Source organism: Oncorhynchus tshawytscha, linkage group LG24, assembly GCF_018296145.1.
Source record: "Oncorhynchus tshawytscha isolate Ot180627B linkage group LG24, Otsh_v2.0, whole genome shotgun sequence".
NCBI lineage: Eukaryota > Metazoa > Chordata > Actinopteri > Salmoniformes > Salmonidae > Oncorhynchus > Oncorhynchus tshawytscha.
Window position 1 is genome coordinate 32,617,797 of NC_056452.1, and position 18,467 is coordinate 32,636,263.

At 45.4% G+C, this 18,467-nt stretch overlaps 1 protein-coding gene across 1 annotated transcript in view; it reads right to left on the bottom strand.

Annotated features, from left to right (window-relative positions):
* LOC112237455 (AT-rich interactive domain-containing protein 4B) overlaps positions 1-18,467 on the bottom strand; it is a gene marked incomplete in the record, with an annotated part of 163,348 nt that overhangs the window by 104,099 nt on the left and 40,782 nt on the right. The window contains 4 exon segments of the mRNA XM_042305692.1: positions 414-490; positions 3,534-3,613; positions 15,695-15,785; positions 16,412-16,477. Coding sequence (XP_042161626.1) covers positions 414-490; positions 3,534-3,613; positions 15,695-15,785; positions 16,412-16,477 — 314 coding nt within the window.

Below are 18,467 nucleotides of genomic sequence, written 5' to 3' on the forward strand. Positions count from 1 at the left end.
GCTAATGGATCAAGGGATTCTAAAACACCCACTGTAATACTCAGAGGAAAATGACTACATTGGTTGTACTGTTTAGAGACGTGACGGAGGAGTCCCCTCTTCTTTACTCTCACCTCACCAGCAGCAGAGTAGCCCTGTTGCTACTTAAAGTTCAGTCCTCAGTGGAGTCAACAGCCCAGTCCCCAGCCCAGGGTGGAGTCAACAGCCCAGTCCCCAGCCCAGGGTGGAGTCAACAGCCCAGTCCCCAGCCCAGGGTGGAGTCAACAGCCCAGTCCCCAGCCCAGGGTGGAGTCAACAGCCCAGTCCCCAGCCCAGGGTGGAGTCAACAGCCCAGTCCCCAGCCCAGGGTGGAGTCAACAGTTTACAGCCCAGGGGAGATGGACTCACACAGGGGATTGGACCACTGATTGGACCGTCCCCGGTTCCCCTTCTTGCCGATGACAGGAGTGCCGAAGTGCTCAGGGTTGGTAAGAGGGAGGCGATCTAGTGTCTGGAACAGAGACCAACAGCAAACAGCAGGTTAGAGCAGGTTAGAGAGAGCTGGGGGACAGGTTAGAGAGAGCTGGGGGGGAGCAGGGGAGGTTAGAGCTGGGGACAGGTTAGAGAGAGCTGGGGGACAGGGGGACAGACATTAGAGAGAGCTGGGGGACAGGTTAGAGAGAGCTGGGGGACAGATTAGAGCTGGGGGACAGGTTAGAGAGAGCTGGGGGACAGGTTAGAGCTGGGGACAGGTTAGAGAGAGCTGGGAGACAGGTTAGAGCTGGGAGACAGGTTAGAGCTGGGAGACAGGTTAGAGCTGGGAGACAGGTTAGAGCTGGGGGACAGGTTAGAGCTGGGGGACAGGTTAGAGAGAGCTGGGGGACAGGTTAGAGCTGGGGGACAGGTTAGAGAGAGCTGGGGGACAGGTTAGAGAGAGCTGGGGGACAGGTTAGAGCTGGGGGACAGGTTAGAGCTGGAGGACAGGTTAGAGCTGGGGACAGGTTAGAGAGAGCTGGGGGACAGGTTAGAGTTGGGAGACAGGTTAGAGTTGGGGGACAGGTTAGAGAGAGCTGGGGGACAGGTTAGAGAGGGGACAGGTTAGAGCTGGGGACAGGTTAGAGCTGGGGACAGGTTAGAGCTGGGGACAGGTTAGAGTTGGGGGACAGGTTAGAGAGAGCTGGGGGGACAGGTTAGAGTTGGGGGACAGGTTAGAGAGAGCTGGGGGACAGGTTAGAGAGCTGGGGGACAGGTTAGAGCTGGGGGACAGGTTGGGGGACAGGTTAGAGAGAGCTGGGGACAGGTTAGAGAGAGCTGGGGGACAGGTTAGAGTTGGGGGACAGGTTAGAGAGAGCTGGGGGACAGGTTAGAGAGAGACTGGGGGACAGGTTAGAGAGAGCTGGGGGACAGGTTAGAGCTGGGGACAGGTTAGAGTTGGGGGACAGGTTTGGGGGACAGGTTGCTGGGGACAGGTTAGAGAGAGCTGGGGGACAGGTTAGAGAGAGCTGGGGGGGACTGGTTAGAGCTGGAGGACAGGTTAGAGAGAGCTGGGGGACAGGTTAGAGCTGGCAGACAGGTTAGAGCTGGAGGACAGGTTAGAGTTGGGGGACAGGTTAGAGCTGGAGGACAGGTTAGAGCTGGAGGACAGGTTACCACAACAAACCAGAGGGGGAATGGTGAATCATGACTGTTAAAACACTAACAGTAAACAATATGTACAGTTGAAGTCAGAAGTTTCCATACACCTTAGCCAAATACATTTTAACTCAGTTTTTCACAATTCCTGACATTTAATCCTAGTATAAATTCCCCTGTCTTAGGTCAGTTAGGATCACCACTTTATTTTAAGAATGTGAACTGTCAGAATAATACTAGAGAGAATTATTCATTTCAGCTTTTATTTCTTTCATCACATTCCCAGTGGGTCAGAAGTTTACATACACTCATTTAGTATTTGCATTGCCTTTAAATTGTTTAACTTGGGTCAAACTTTTTGGGTAGCCTTCCACAAGCTTCCCACAATAAATTGGTTGAATTTTGGCCCACTCCTCCTGACAGAGCTGGTGGAAATGAGTCAGGTTTGTAGGCCTCCTTGCTTGCACATGCTTTTTCAGTTCTGCCCACACATTTTCTATAGGATTGAGGTCAGGACTTTGTGATGGCCACTCCAATACCTCAACTTTGTTGTCCTTAAGCCATTTTGCCACAACTTTGGAAGTATGCTTGGGGTCATTATCCACTTGGAAGACCCATTTGTGACCAAGCTTTAACTTCCTGACTGATGTCTTGAGATGTTGCTTCAATATATCCACATACTTTTCCTCCGTCATGATGCCATCTATTTTGTGAAGTTCACCAGTCCCTCCTGCAGCAAAGCACCCCCACAACATGATGCTGCCACCCCCGTGCATCACGGTTCGGGTGGTGTTTTGGAGCAGTGGCTTCTTCCTTGGTGAGCGGCATTTCAGGTTATGTCGATATAGGACTCGTTTTACTGTGGATATAGATACTTGTCTACCTGTTTCCTCCAGCATCTTCACAAGGTACTTTGCTGTTGTTCTGGGATTGATTTGCACTTTTCGCACCAAAGTACGTTCATCTCTAGGAGACAGAACGCGTCTCCTTCCTGAGCGGTATGATGGCTGCCTGGTCCCATGGAATTTATACTTGTGTACTATTGTTTGTACAGATGAACGTGGTACCTTCAGGCGTTTGGAAATTGCTCCCAAGGATGAACCAGACTTGTGGAGGTCTACAATTTTATTCTGAGGTCTTGGCTGATTTCTTTTGATTTTTCAAGCAAAGAGGCACTGAGTTTGAAGGTAGGCCTTGAAATACATCCAAAGGTACACCTCCAATTGACTCAAATGATGTCAATTAGCCTATCAAAAGCTTCTAAAGCCATGACATAATTTTCTGGAATTTTCCAAGCTGTTTAAGGCACAGTCAACTTAGTTTATGTAAACTTCTGACCCACTGGAATTGTGATAAAGTGAATTATAAGTGAAATAATCTGTCTGTTAACAATTGTTGGAAAAATTACTTGTGTCATGCACAAAGTAGATGTCCTAACCGACTTGTCAAAACTATAGTTTGTTAACCATAAATTTGTGGAGTGGTTGAAAAACGAGTTTTAATGACTCCAACCTAAGAGTACGTAAACAACTGTATGAAATGAGGAAAGAACAAAAAAGAAGTGATTTTCTACAGCACCATGTTGACGAGGGTACTGACATTCAGCAGAGTGAGAGTCTCTGCTGCATTTAAAAAACAAAACAACTGAAGCTTCACTTCACTTTGATTATTAATGAATAAACTTGGTACAAAATCAGCCAGTGAAGAGGGAGATCACATGTGTCTGTTGGCTAAAAGATTGAAAAAGAAGTGACTGAGGGAAGAGCTGTTTCCCAGATAAAATGTCAGCGTATGTTCCAGATGGCCCCCTATTCCCTACTTGGTGCACTACTCTTGACTAGAGCTCTATAGGGAATAGTGGGTCGTTTGGAACACAGCCGAGGACTGTAGTAAAACTGAGGTAAAGTTCAACAGAGACTTGCCTCGCTCTCTGCAAAGTGACGCGCTCCCTTCAGGCAGAGAGAGGAACGCCTCAGTGTCTTCTCGTCACCATCATCAAACACTGGAGAGAGGGAGAGAGAGAAAAGAGCAGTTAGGCAGAATAAAGACCATGGCATCTACTCTACACACGCAGGAATGCGGATTCCCAAACGGCACCCAATTCCCGTTATAGTGCACTACTATAGACCAGGGCTCTATTCCCTTTATAGTGCACTACTATAGACCAGGGCTCTATTCCCGTTATAGTGCACTACTATAGACCAGGGCTCTATTCCTGTTATAGTGCACTACTTTTGATGAGGTCCCATTTTGGGAATAGGACATTTTTGGACACAGTCTCACAAGGAGAACTATCGCCTGGCTAGGATAGCTGAGCTGCAAGCCCAGATTCAGACGCAATCGTTAGGCAAGGTTACTTTAAGTGTAGGAAAGGATGAAACAGTGTCTGTGCCACCAGTAAGTACAGATAGTAACGTTGGTATAAATCCCCTCGCACAGTCATCGCAGCCGGACAACTTTCTCATGGCTTCTGGAGGGAAAGGCTGTAGGAATGCTCAACTGGTGTCGCTCATTCAGCCGACAGAATCTTTCAACCGGTTTTCCCCATTAAGCAGCGAGTCGGAGTCAGAGGCCGAGCCTTCTCTTGTCTCTACTCCTCCCGTTCCCGGGTCTGAGATGCTGAAGCTTCCCACCATTAGATCTGACTAATTGAAAACCCTAGTCATTGGCGACTCCATTACCCGCAGTATTAGACTTAAAACGAATCATCCAGCGATCATACACTGTTTACCAGGGGGCAGGGCTACCGACGTTAAGGCTAATCTGAAGATGGTGCTGGCTAAAGCTAAAACTGGCGAGTGTAGAGAGTATAGAGATATTGTTATCTACGTCACCAACGATGTTAGGATGAAACAGTCAGAGGTCACCAAGCATAGCCTCAGCGTGTAAATCAGCTAGAAAGATGTGTCGGCATCGAGTAATTGTTTCTGGCCCCCTCCCAGTTAGGGAGAGTGATGAACTCTACAGCAGTGTCTCACACCTCAATCGCTGGTTGAAAACTGTTTTCTGCCCCTCCCAAAATATAGAATTTGTAGATAATTGGCCCTCTTTCTGGGACTCACCCACAAACAGGACCAAGCCTGACCTGCTGAGGAGTGACGGACTCCATCCTAGCTGGAGGGGTGCTCTCATCTTATCTACGAACATAGACAGGGCTCTAACTCCTCTAGCTCCACAATGAGATAGGGTGCAGGCCAGGCAGAAGGCTGTTAGCCAGCCTGCCAGCTTAGTGGAGTCTGCCACTAACACAGTCTGTGTAGTCAGCTCAGCTATCCCCATTGAGACCGTGTCTGTGCCTCGATCTAGGTTGGGAAAAACTAAACATGACGGTGTTTGCCTTTGCAATCTCACTGGAATAAAAACCTCCTCCATTTCCTGTCGTTATTGAAAGAGATTGCGATACCTCACATAGGAAACTACTTAGTGTTACATCCTTCACTTCCGAGGCAGTCATAGTCAATGAACTAATCACTGATCATAACCTTGATGTGATTGGCCTGACTGAAACATGGCTGATGGTGTTAAATGACACCTCTCCTCCTGGTTACATTAGTGACCATATCAAGATTCAGGCAGAACAGTTGAAACTGGAGCAGCAGCACGACCAGGTGGACTCCTGTCTCATCTGGAGTCCTGTGTGAATTTAAGTACTCTCCCTCTAATTCTCTCGTTCACTCTCTCTCTCCCCCTCCCTCCCCTAGGACCATGCCTCAGGACTACCTGGCCTGATGACTCCTCCCCAGTCCACCTGGCCGTGCATACATATATAACATTCTATTGTTGCAAGAATTGTGAATAATAATTTAAATAGAAAAATTCTAAGTTGTGAATCTGGCGTCATTTTGCGTGTCAATTCATAAACCATGTGCCATGGAATCGGTACACCGAAAAACTTTTCCCAACTATTTTGCAATCTGTATGGCACAGCGGTCAGTTTTTTGGTCCTTAAATGAGATTGGTATGTGTTTTTATTAATCACACTTTTCTTTAACCATTTATGGTCTTTAATACAGGGCCGACATACAAGTTCCTTACTTTTTCCCCTACTTCCCCTCTACTTGCCTCTTCCATTTTTGTGGCAATGCTGCAATGATTGGTTGTAATTTTGGGTAGAGCAGACATTTCCATATGTCTGTGTTAGCTGTATGTGTGACATAACTCCACCAGTCCTATTTATGATATCATTCACAAAGATTATACCTTTTTTAATATATACATATATATATATATATATTGATTCAAACTGGCTTGTTTAAAAAAATAACAATATTTTGGAGATGATTTTGTTTTCAAATAACCAAAAGTGAGCAGTTGTAATCTGAATAAAGGGAAAGGGGCCATTCTTGAACTTGGGGTACTTTGTATTCAAACCCTCTACTCAGTACTTTGTTTAAAGCACCTTTGGCAGTGATTACAGCCTCGAGTCTTCTTGGGTATGACACTACACGCTTGGCACACCTGTATTTGGGAAGTTAAACCCATTCTTCTCTGCAGATCCTCTCAAGCTGTCAGGTTGGATGGGGAGCGTCACTGCACAGCTAATTACTCCTGCATTGTCTTGTCTGTGTGCTTAGGTTCATTGTCCTGTTGGAAGGTGAACCTTCGCCCCAGTCTGAGATGCTGAGCGCTCTGGAGCAGATTTTCATCAAGGATTTCTCTGTACTTTGCTTCATTCATCTTTCCCTCGACCCTGACTAGTCTCCCAGTCCCTGCTGCTGAAAAACAATGATGCTGCCACCACCATGCTTCACCGTAGGGATGGTGCCAGGTTTCCTCTAGACGTGGTGCTTGACATTCAGGCCAAAGACTTCAATCTTGGTTTCATCAGACCAGAGAATCTTGTATGTTCCTTTTACTGAGGAGTGGCCACGCTACCATAAAGGCTTGATTGGTGGAGTGCTACAGAGATGGTTGTTAACCTTCGGTGGAAGGTTCTTGCTCCCGGACAAGCCCGCTTTGAGGTACCACGGACGCGGCCTGCTCCCAAGGACGGTGGGTTCTGTGAGTAAGACACCCTCGCAAGGCTCGCAAGGCTACCGGCACAGACGGCATCCCTAGCCGCGTCCTCAGAGCTCAGACCAGCTGGATGGAGTGTTTATGGACATTTTTAATCACTCCCTATCCGTCTGCTGTTACCACTTGCTTCAAGATATCCACCATTGTTCCTGTTCTCAAGAAAGGAAAGGTAACTGAACTAAATTACTATTGTCCCGTAGTACTCACTTCTATCATCATATCAGCTCTACCTTACCTGACACCCTAGACCCACTTCAACTTGCTTACCACCCCTACAGATCCACAGATGATCCAATCGCCATTGCACTGCCATATCCCATCTGGACAAGAGTATTCCTATGTAAAAATGCTGTTCATTGACTATAGCTCAGCCTTCAACACCATTGTACCCTCCAAGCTCATCATTAAGCTCTGGGACCTGGGTCTGAACTCCGCCCTGTACAACTGGGTCCTCAACACTGGGGCCCCACAAGGGTGCTTACTCAGCCCCATCCTGTTCTCCCTGTTCTCCCATGACTGCGTGGCCACGCATGCCTCCAACTCAATCATCAAGTTTGCAGACGACACAACAGTTGTAGACCTGATTACCAACAATGACGAGACAGCCTACAGGGAGGAGGTGAGGGCCCTGGGAGTGTGGTGCCAGGAAAATAACCTCTCACTCAACGTCAACAAAACAAAACAAAGGAGACGATAGAGGACTTCAGGAAACAGCAGAGGGAGCACCACCCTATCCACATCTACGGGGCAGTAGTGGAGTTTTAAGTTCCTCAGCGTACACATCACTGACAACCTGAAATGGTCCACCCACACAGACAGCGTGGTGAAGAAGAAGCAACAGTGTCTCTTCAACCTCAGGAACCTGAAGAAATTTGGCTTGTCACCTAAGACCCTCACAAAGCTTTACAGATGCACAATTGAGAGCATCCTGTCAGGCTATATCACCGCCTGGTACGGCAACTGCACCGCCCGCAACCGCAGGACTCAACAGAGGGTGGTGCGGTCTGCCCAATGCATCACCAGGGGCACAGGAAGGCCAAAAAGATCATCAAGGACCCGAGCCACGGCCTGTTCACCCCAATATCATCCAGAAGTCTAGATCAATACAGGTGCATCAAAGCTGGGCCAGAGAGACTGAAAACAGCTTCTATCTCAAGGCCATCAGACTGTGAAATAGCCATCACTGGCCGGCTAACACCTGATTACTCAACCCTGCACCTTAGAGGCTGCTGCCTGATATAGAGCACATTCAGGAAGTATTCAGACCCTTCAACTTTTTCCACATTTTGTTATGTTACAGCCTGATTCTAAAATGGATTACATTATTTTTTCCCCTCATCAATCTACATACATAACGACAAAGCGAAAACAGGTTTTTAGACGTTTTTGCATATTTACATAAGTATGCAGACCCTTCGCTATGAGACTCAAAATGTAGCTCAGGTGCATCCTGTTTCCATTGATCACCCTTGAGATGTTTCTACAACTTGGAGTCCACCTGTGGTAAATTCAATTGATTGGACATGATTTGGAAAGGTACACACCTGTCTATATAAGGTCCCACACTTGACAGTGCATGTCAGAGCAAAAACCAAGCCATGAGGTCAAAAACCTTGTCTGTAGAGCTCCGAGACGGGATTGTGTCGAGGCACAAATCTGGGGAAGGGTACCAAAAACCGTCTGCAGCGTTGAAGGTCCCCAAGAACACAGTAGCCTCCATCATTCTTAAAAATGGAAGAAGTTTGGAACCACCAAGACTCTTCCTAGAGCTGGCCGCCCGGCCAAGAACCAGATGGTCACTCTGACAGAGCTCCAGAGTTCCTTCCGTCCAGAAGGACAAACGTTTTTACAGCACTCCACTAATCAGACTTTTATGTGGCCAGACGGAAGCCACTTCTCAGTAAAATGCACAATAGCCCGCTTGGAGTTTGCAAAAAGGCACCTAAAAGGACTCAGACCATGATAAACAAGATTCTCTGGTCTGATGAAACCAAGATTTAACTTCCATCACGTCTGGAGGAAACCTGGCACCATTCCTAAGGTGAAGCATCGTGGTGGTGGCAGCATCATGCTGTGATGATGTTTTTCAGCGGCAGGGGCTGGGAGAACAGTCAGGATCGAGGGAAAGATGAACGGAGCAAATTAAAGAGAGATCCTTGATGAAAACCTGCTCCAGAGCGTTCAGGACCTCAGACTGAGAGAACGCCAAGAGTGTGCAAAGCTGTCATCAAGTCAAAGGTTGGCTACTTTGAAGAATCTCAAATATAAAATATATTTTGATTTGTTTCACACTTTTTTGGTTACTACATGATTCCATATGTTATTTCATAGTTTTGATGTCCTCACTATAATTCTACGTTGTAGAAAACAGTAAGATTAAAAGAAAAACCCTGGAATGAGTAGTTGTGTCCAAACTTTTGACTGGTACTGTTCATTATTCGTAGCCGTCTATTTACCACCACGAACCGATGCTGGCACTAAGACTCAACCAGCTGTATAAAGACAAAAACAAACAAGAAAATGCGGTGCTCCTAGTGGCCGGAGGCTTTAACGCAGGGAAACTTAAATCCATTTTACCTCATTTCTACCAGCATGTCACATGTGCAACCAGAGGGAAAACAACTCTAGACCAGCTTTACTCCCCAAACAGAGACGCATAAAGCTCTCCCTCCCTTTGGCAAATCTGACCATAATGCTATCTTCCTGATTCCTGCTTACAGGCAAAAACGAAAGCAAAAAGGATGCAACACTACAGGACTGTTTTGCACAGAAAATGTCCCGGGATTCATCCAATGGCATTGAGGAGTACACCACAGCAGTCACTGGCTTCATCAATAAGTGCATCGTCAACAACTGTGTGATCATGTTCTCCGTAGCCGATGTGAGCAAGACCTTTAAACAGGTCAGCATTCACAAGGCTGCGGGGCCAGACGGATTACCAGGACTCAGAGCGTGACCAACTGGCAAGTGTCCTCACTGACATTTTCAACCTCTCCCTGACCCAGTCTGTAAGACCTATGTGTTTCAAACAGACCACCATAGTCCCTGTGCCCAAGGAAGTGATGGTAACTTGCCTAAATGACTACCACCCCATAGCACTCACATCTGTAGCCATGAAGTGCTTTGAAAGGCTGTCCATGACTCAAATTAACACCATCATCCCGGAAACCCTAGACCCAGTCCAATTCGCATACCGCCCCAACAGATCCACAGATGATGCAATCTCAATCATACCTTGGCCACCTCCAGCTGATAGGAGTAGGCAACAACACATCTGCCACGCTGATACTCAACACTGGGGCCCTCAGGGGTGTGTGCTTAGCTCTCCACCCAAGTCATAAGTGGTGCTGAAGTCGAGGTCCAAGAGGCTCTTTAACAGCTTCTACCCCCCAAGACTGCTGAACAATTCATTAAATGAAAACCCAGCCAATTTAAATGGACCAACCCCCTTTTTTCTATTTTTACACTGCTGCTAATCGCTGTTTATCATCTATATCTATGCATAGTCACTTTACCCCTACCTACATGTACAAATTTCCTACAGGCTAACCTGTAACCCCGCACGTTGACTCGGTACCAGTAACCCCTGCATATAGCCTCGTTATTGTTATTTTATTGAATGTTTTACTTTAGTTTATTTAGTAAATACTTTAACTCTATTTCTTGAACTGCACTCTTGGTTAAGGGCTTGAAAGTGAGAATTTCACAGTAAGGTCTACCTTACACCTGTTGTATTCAGCATTTCACTGTAAGGTCTACCTTACACCTGTTGTATTCAGCATTTCACTGTAAGGTCTACTACACCTGTTGTATTCAGCATTTCACTGTAAGGTCTACTACACCTGTTGTATTCAGCATTTCACTGTAAGGTCTACCTTACACCTGTTGTATTCGGCGCATGTGACAAATAAAAATGGATTTGATTTATATACTGTATTCTATTCTAGTGTATTTTAGTCAATGCCATTCCGACATTGGTCATCCTAATATTTCTAAATTCCATTATTTTACTTTTAGATTTGTATATATTGTTGTGAATTGTTAGATACTACTGCACTGAGCTAGGAACACAAACATTTCACTACACAAATAAAATACAATGTTATTTGTCACATACACAGATGAATGTGCAAGTAGAGATACTGGGGTGCAAAGGAGCAAGATAAATAAAACAAATAACAGTATGGGGATGAGGTAGTTGGATGGGCTATTCACAAGATGGGCTATGAGCAGTGATCTGTGAGCTGCTCTGACAGCTGGTGCTTAAAGCTAGCGAGGGAGATATGAGTTTCCAGCTTCAGTGATTTTTGCAGTTCCAGTCATTGGCAGCAGAGAACTGGGAGGAAGCAAATCAAATCAAATCAAATTTTATTTGTCACATACACATGGTTAGCAGATGTTAATGAGAGTGTAGCGAAATGCTTGTGCTTCTAGTTCCGACCGTGCAGAAATATCTAACAAGTAATCTAACAATTTCACAACAACTACCTTATACACACAAGGTTAAAGGAATGAATAAGAATATGTCCATATATATATGAATGAGTGATGGTACAGAACAGCATAGGCAAGATGCAGTAGATGGTATAGAGTACAGTATATACATATGATATTAGTAATATAGGGTATGTAAACATTATATTAAGTGGCATTGTTTAAGTGACTAGTGATACATTTATTACATCCAATTGTTTTATTATATAAGTGGCTGGAGTTGAGTCAGTGTGTTGGCAGCAGCCTCTCTGTGTTAGTGATGACTGTTTAACAGTCTGATGGCCTTGAGATAGAAGCTGTTTTTCAGTCTCTCGGTCCCAGCTTTGATGCATCTGTACTGACCTCGCCTTCTGGATGATAGCGGGGTGAACAGGCAGTGGCTCGGGTGGTTGTTGTCCTTAATGATCTTTTTGGCCTTCCTGTGACATCGGGTGGTGTAGGTGTCCTGGAGGGCAGGTAGTTTGCCCCCGGTGATGCGTTGTGCAGACCTCACTACACTCTGGAGGGCCTTACGGTTGTGGGCGGTGCAGTTGCCGTACCAGGCGGTGATACAGCCCGACAGGATGCTCTTGATTGTGCATCTGTAGAAGTTGATTGTGCATCTGTGAGTGCTTTTGGTGACAAGCCAAATTTATTCAGCCTCCTGAGGTTGAAGAGGCGCTGCTGCGCCTTCTTCACGATGCTGTCTGTGTGGGTGGACCATTTCAGTTTGTCCGTGATGTGTACACCGAGGAACTTAAAACTTGCTACCCTCTCCACTACTGTCCCGTCGATGTGGATAGGGGGGTGTTCCCTCTGCAGGTTTCCTGAAGTCCACGATCATCTCCTTTGTTTTGTTGACGTTGAGTGTGAGGTTATTTTCCTGACACCACACTCCGGGGGCCCTCACCTCCTCCCTGTAGGCCGTCTCGTCGTTGTTGGTAATCAAGCCTACCACTGTAGTGTCGTCTGCAAACTTGATGATTGAGTTGGGGGCGTGCGTGGCCACGCAGTCGTGGGTGAACAGGGAGTACACCTGCAATAACATCTGCTAAATATGTGTATGTGACCAATAAGATGTGATTTTAAATCAATTGAATGTACCACAGGTGGACTCTAATCAAGTTGTAGAAACATCTCAAGGATAATCAATGGAAACAGGATGAGCCTGAGCTCAATTTCTCATAATAGAAGGGTATGAAAACTTATGTAAATATGTTTATTTATTTAGTAAACATTGTAAATACCCGTTTTCACTTTGTCATTATGAGGTATGTAGATTGAGGAGGATTTTTTAAAAATTTAATACATTTTAGAATAAGGCTGTAATGTAACAAAATGTGGAGAAAGTCAAAGGGTCTGAATACTTATCGAATGCATTGTATGTATGTGTTTGTGTTGTGTCGGTGTGTGTATGTGCATGGGTGTGTGCACAGACCCAGAGACCCACTCTGTGTATACAGTGATAGACAGTACCAAACAGTGCTCACCAACAGTATATATAGTGATAGAACCAAACAGTGCTCACCAACAGTATATATAGTGATAGAACCAAAAAGTGCTCACCAACAGGATATATAGTGATAGAACCAAACAGTGCTCACCAACAGTATATATAGTGATAGAACCAAACAGTGCTCACCAACAGTATATATAGTGATAGAACCAAACAGTGCTCACCAACAGTATATATAGTGATAGAACCAAACAGTGCTCACCAACAGTATATATAGTGATAGAACCAAACAGTGCTCACCAACAGTATATATAGTGATAGAACCAAACAGTGCTCACCAACAGTATATATAGTGATAGTCCCCGCCAGGGACTCACCAACAGTATATATAGTGATAGTCCCCGCCAGGGACTCACCAACAGTATATATAGTGATAGTCCCCACCAGGGACTCACCAACAGTATATATAGTGATAGTCCCCGCCAGGGACTCACCAACAGTATATATAGTGATAGTCCCCACCAGGGACTCACCAACAGTATATATAGTGATAGTCCCCGCCAGGGACTCACCAACAGTATATATAGTGATAGTCCCCGCCAGGGACTCACCAACAGTATATATAGTGATATTCCCCACCAGGGACTCACCAACAGTATATATAGTGATAGTCCCCGCCAGGGACTCACCAACAGTATATATAGTGATAGTCCCCACCAGGGACTCACCAACAGTATATATAGTGATAGTCCCCGCCAAGGACTCACCAACAGTATATATAGTAATAGAACCAAACAGTGCTCACCAACAGTATATATAGTGATAGTCCCCGCCAGGGACTCACCAACAGTATATATAGTAATAGAACCAAACAGTGCTCACCAACAGTATATATAGTGATAGTCCCCGTCAGGGACTCACCAACAGTATATACAGTGATAGAACCAAACAGTGCTCACCAACAGTATATATAGTGATAGAACCAAACAGTGCTCACCAACAGTATATATAGTGATAGAACCAAACAGTGCTCACCAACAGTATATATAGTGATAGAACCAAACAGTGCTCACCAACAGTATATACAGTGATAGACAGTACCAAACAGTGCTCACCAACAGTATATATAGTGATAGAACCAAACAGTGCTCACCAACAGTATATATAGTGATAGAACCAAACAGTGCTCACCAACAGTATATATAGTGATAGAACCAAACAGTGCTCACCAACAGTATATATAGTGATAGAACCAAACAGTGCTCACCAACAGTATATATAGTAATAGAACCAAACAGTGCTCACCAACAGTGTATATAGTGATAGTCCCCGCCAGGGACTCACCAACAGTATATATAGTGATAGAACCAAACAGTGCTCACCAACAGTATATACAGTGATAGTCCCCGCCAGGGACTCACCAACAGTATATACAGTGATAGAACCAAACAGTGCTCACCAACAGTATATATAGTGATAGTCCCCGCCAGGGACTCACCAACAGTATATATAGTGATAGAACCAAACAGTGCTCACCAACAGTATATATAGTGATAGAACCAAACAGTGCTCACCAACAGTATATATAGTGATAGTCCCCGCCAGGGACTCACCAACAGTATATATAGTAATAGAACCAAACAGTGCTCACCAACAGTATATATAGTGATAGTCCCCGCCAAGGACTCACCAACAGTATATATAGTGATAGAACCAAACAGTGCTCACCAACAGTATATATAGTGATAGTCCCCGCCAAGGACTCACCAACAGTATATATAGTGATAGAACCAAACAGTGCTCAACAACAGTATATATAGTGATAGAACCAAACAGTGCTCACCAACAGTATATATAGTGATAGAACCAAACAGTGCTCACCAACAGTATATATAGTGATAGTCCCCGCCAGGGACTCACCAACAGTATATATAGTGATAGTCCCGCCAGGGACTCACCAACAGTATATATAGTGATAGTCCCCGCCAGGGACTCACCAACAGTATATATAGTGATAGAACCAAACAGTGCTCACCAACAGTATATATAGTGATAGAACCAAACAGTGCTCACCAACAGTATATATAGTGATAGTCCCCGCCAGGGACTCACCAACAGTATATATAGTGATAGTCCCCGCCAGGGACTCACCAACAGTGTATATAGTGATAGAACCAACCAGTGCTTACCAACAGTGTATATAGTGATAGAACCAAACAGTGCTTACCAACAGTATATATAGTGATAGTCCCCGCCAGGGACTCACCAACAGTATATATAGTAATAGAACCAAACAGTGCTTACCAACAGTATATATAGTGATAGAACCAAACAGTGCTCACCAACAGTATATATAGTGATAGAACCAAACAGTGCTCACCAACAGTATATATAGTGATAGAACCAAACAGTGCTCACCAACAGTATATATAGTGATAGTCCCCACCAGGGACTCACCAACAGTATATATAGTGATAGAACCAAACAGTGCTTACCAACAGTACATATAGTGATAGTCCCCGCCAGGGACTCACCAACGGTACATATAGTGATAGTCCCCGCCAGGGACTCACCAACAGTATATATAGTGATAGTCCCCACCAGGGACTCACCAACAGTATATATAGTGATAGTCCCCACCAGGGACTCACCAACAGTATATATAGTGATAGTCCCCGCCAGGGACTCACCAACAGTATATATAGTGATAGTCCCCACCAGGGACTCACCAACAGTATATATAGTGATAGTCCCCACCAGGGACTCACCAACAGTATATATAGTGATAGTCCCCGCCAGGGACTCACCAACAGTACATATAGTGATAGTCCCCACCAGGGACTCACCAACAGTATATATAGTGATAGTCCCCCTCAAGGAACTCACCAACAGTACATATAGTGATAGTCCCCACCAGGGACTCACCAATAGTATATATAGTGATAGTCCCCACCAGGGACTCACCAACAGTATATATAGTGATAGTCCCCACCAGGGACTCACCAACAGTATATATAGTGATAGTCCCCACCAGGGACTCACCAACAGTACATATAGTGATAGTCCCCACCAGGGACTCACCAACAGTATATACAGTGATAGAACCAATAAAAAGATAGAGAAAAAGAATTGACTCACCAACAGTGTATATACTGCAGTCAGTCAGCTTGTTGATGGAAGCTTCCTGGTACACTCCATCAGGGTTCTTCACCTCTACTACAGCACCAACCTGACAGACCAGACATACTGCTGTTAACATTCAATACTGGCTGACATTTATCTGGCTATGGTGACTAAGTCCTGATCACTTCATGTAGACGTGAAAAGATACCATTGTAATGAAGAGTATAAGACAACAGAGGTGGCCTGAGGCTGGTCTGAGGCTGGTCTGAGGCTGGCCTGAGGCTGGTCTGAGGCTGGCCTGAGGCTGGTCTGAGGCTGGTCTGAGGCTGGCCTGAGGCTGGCCTGAGGCTGGTCTGAGGCTGGTCTGAGGCTGGCCTGAGGCTGGTCTGAGGCTGGTCTGAGGCTGGCCTGAGGCTGGTCTGAGGCTGGTCTGAGGCTGGCCTGAGGCTGGCCTGAGGCTGGTCTGAGGCTGGCCTGAGGCTGGCCTGAGGCTGGCCTGAGGCTGGTCTGAGGCTGGTCTGAGGCTGGCCTGAGGCTGGCCTGAGGCTGGTCTGAGGCTGGCCTGAGGCTGGCCTGAGGCTGGTCTGAGGCTGGCCTGAGGCTGGCCTGAGGCTGGTCTGAGGCTGGCCTGAGTCTGGCCTGAGGCTGGCCTGAGGCTGGCTTGAGGCTGGCCTGAGGCTGGCTTGAGGCTGGCCTGAGGCTGGTTTGAGGCTGGCCTGGCCGGGCTCGTACCTTCAGAGGGCCTTGGATGCTGTCATCATGGACCTCTGCTGTGGTCAGGTCTGGTTTAAAGGTCACCTGAAGAGGAAGAGGGGGGAGAGGAAGGTTAGAGAGTTAGTAATGTCAGTAAACAAACAATTCACGCCCTCATCTGACCTCCTGCTCCTACCTCATCAAACCAACTCAAAACCTGACAGCTAGTCACGACGTCATTGTCTCTCCAGGACTGGGACGGGTGAGATGAGATGAGACGAGACGTGAGAGACGGCCCGAGCTGCTTTCACACTGTGAGAATCGATAGGCATTCTACCTCAGAGCACTTTAGTAAGAGAGTGCCAGAGCGCCGGAAAATGTATGAATTTTCCCGAATTACGTGTTATGCCTTTTGTTATAACAGATGTCGGTTAACGGAAAAACGGAATACAAAAATTGTTGCCAGTTAACAGTGACGATCATAACCACTGTCTTGATAACTGTCTAAAAGGAAACTCGCTAGCGAGATATTCAGTACCAGTCAAAAGTTTGGACACACCCACACCCTATTCAATGTTTTTTCTTTATTTTTACTTATTCTACATTGTAGAATAATAGTGAAGACATCAACACTATGAAATAACACATATGGAATCATGTAGTAACCAAAACAAGTGTTAAACAAATCTAAATATATTTTATATTTGAGATTCTTTAAAGTAGCCATCCTTGATGACTTGATGACAGCTTTGCACACTCTTGGCATTCTGTCAACCAGCTTCACCTGGAATGCTTTTCCAACAGTCTTGAAGGAGTTCCCGCATATGCTGAGCACTTATTGGCTGCTTTTCCTTCACTCTAAAGGTCCAATTCATCCCAAACCAACCAATTTGGTTGAGGTTGGGTGATTGTAGAGGCCAGGTCATCTGATGCAGCACTCCATCACTCAACATCTTGGTCAAATAGCCCTTACACAGCCTGGATGTGTGTTGGGTCATTGTCCTGTTGAAAACCAAATGATAGTCACCCTAAGCGCAAACCAGAAGGGATGGCGTGTTGCTGCAGAATGCTGTGGTAGCCATGCTGGTTAAGTGTGCCTTGAATTCTAAATAAATCACTGACAGTGTCACCATCAAAGCACCCCCACACCATCACGCCTCCTCCTCCATGCTTCACAGTGGGAAACACACATGCAGAGATCATCCGTTCACCTATTCTGGGTCACACAAAGACACAGCGGTTGGAACCAAAAATCTCAAATTCGGACTCATCAGACCAAAGGACAGATTTCCACCGGTCTAATGCCCATTGCTCATGTTTCTTGGCCCAGGCAAGTCTCTTCTTCTTATTGGTGTCCATTAGTAGTGGTTTCTTTGCAGCAATTCGACCAGGAAGGCCTGATTCACAAAGTCTCCAATGAACAGTTGATGTTGAGATATTACTTGAACTTATCCTCTGCAGCAGAGGTAACTCTGGGTCTTCTTTTCTTGTGGTGGTCCTCATGAGAGTCAGATTCATTATAGTGCTCAATGCTTTTGGCAACTGCACTTGAAGAAACTTTCAAAGTCCTTGAAACTTTACGTATTGACCGACCTTCATGTCTTAAAGTAATGACAGACTGTCGTTTCCCTTTACTTATTTGAGCTGTTCTTGCCATAATATGGACTCTTTTACCAAATTGGGCTATCTTCTGTATACCACCCCTACCCTGTCACAACACAACTGACTGGCTCAAATGCATTAAGAAGGAAAGAAATTCTACATTGTTGAAAATAGTAAAAAATTAAGAAAAACCCTGGAATGAGTAGGTGTGTCCAAACTTTTGACTGGTACTGTATATAGATATTTTTAAAATATATTTTCCTTTATTATTTTCCACTAACCCTACTGGAGAAAACTAATGGACAATAACACTTCTACTTCCATCTTATACACACTATATACGTTTTACGGACACAGTATATTTTACAATGGTTATATTTTGTTCGTTTTAAATCCTGGCATTCCTCTACCCTCAACCTCTCCCATCTATTTCTGATGTCCACCCTGTTTGACAAAAGTTCTGAATCTATATATATTTTACGGACATGGTATA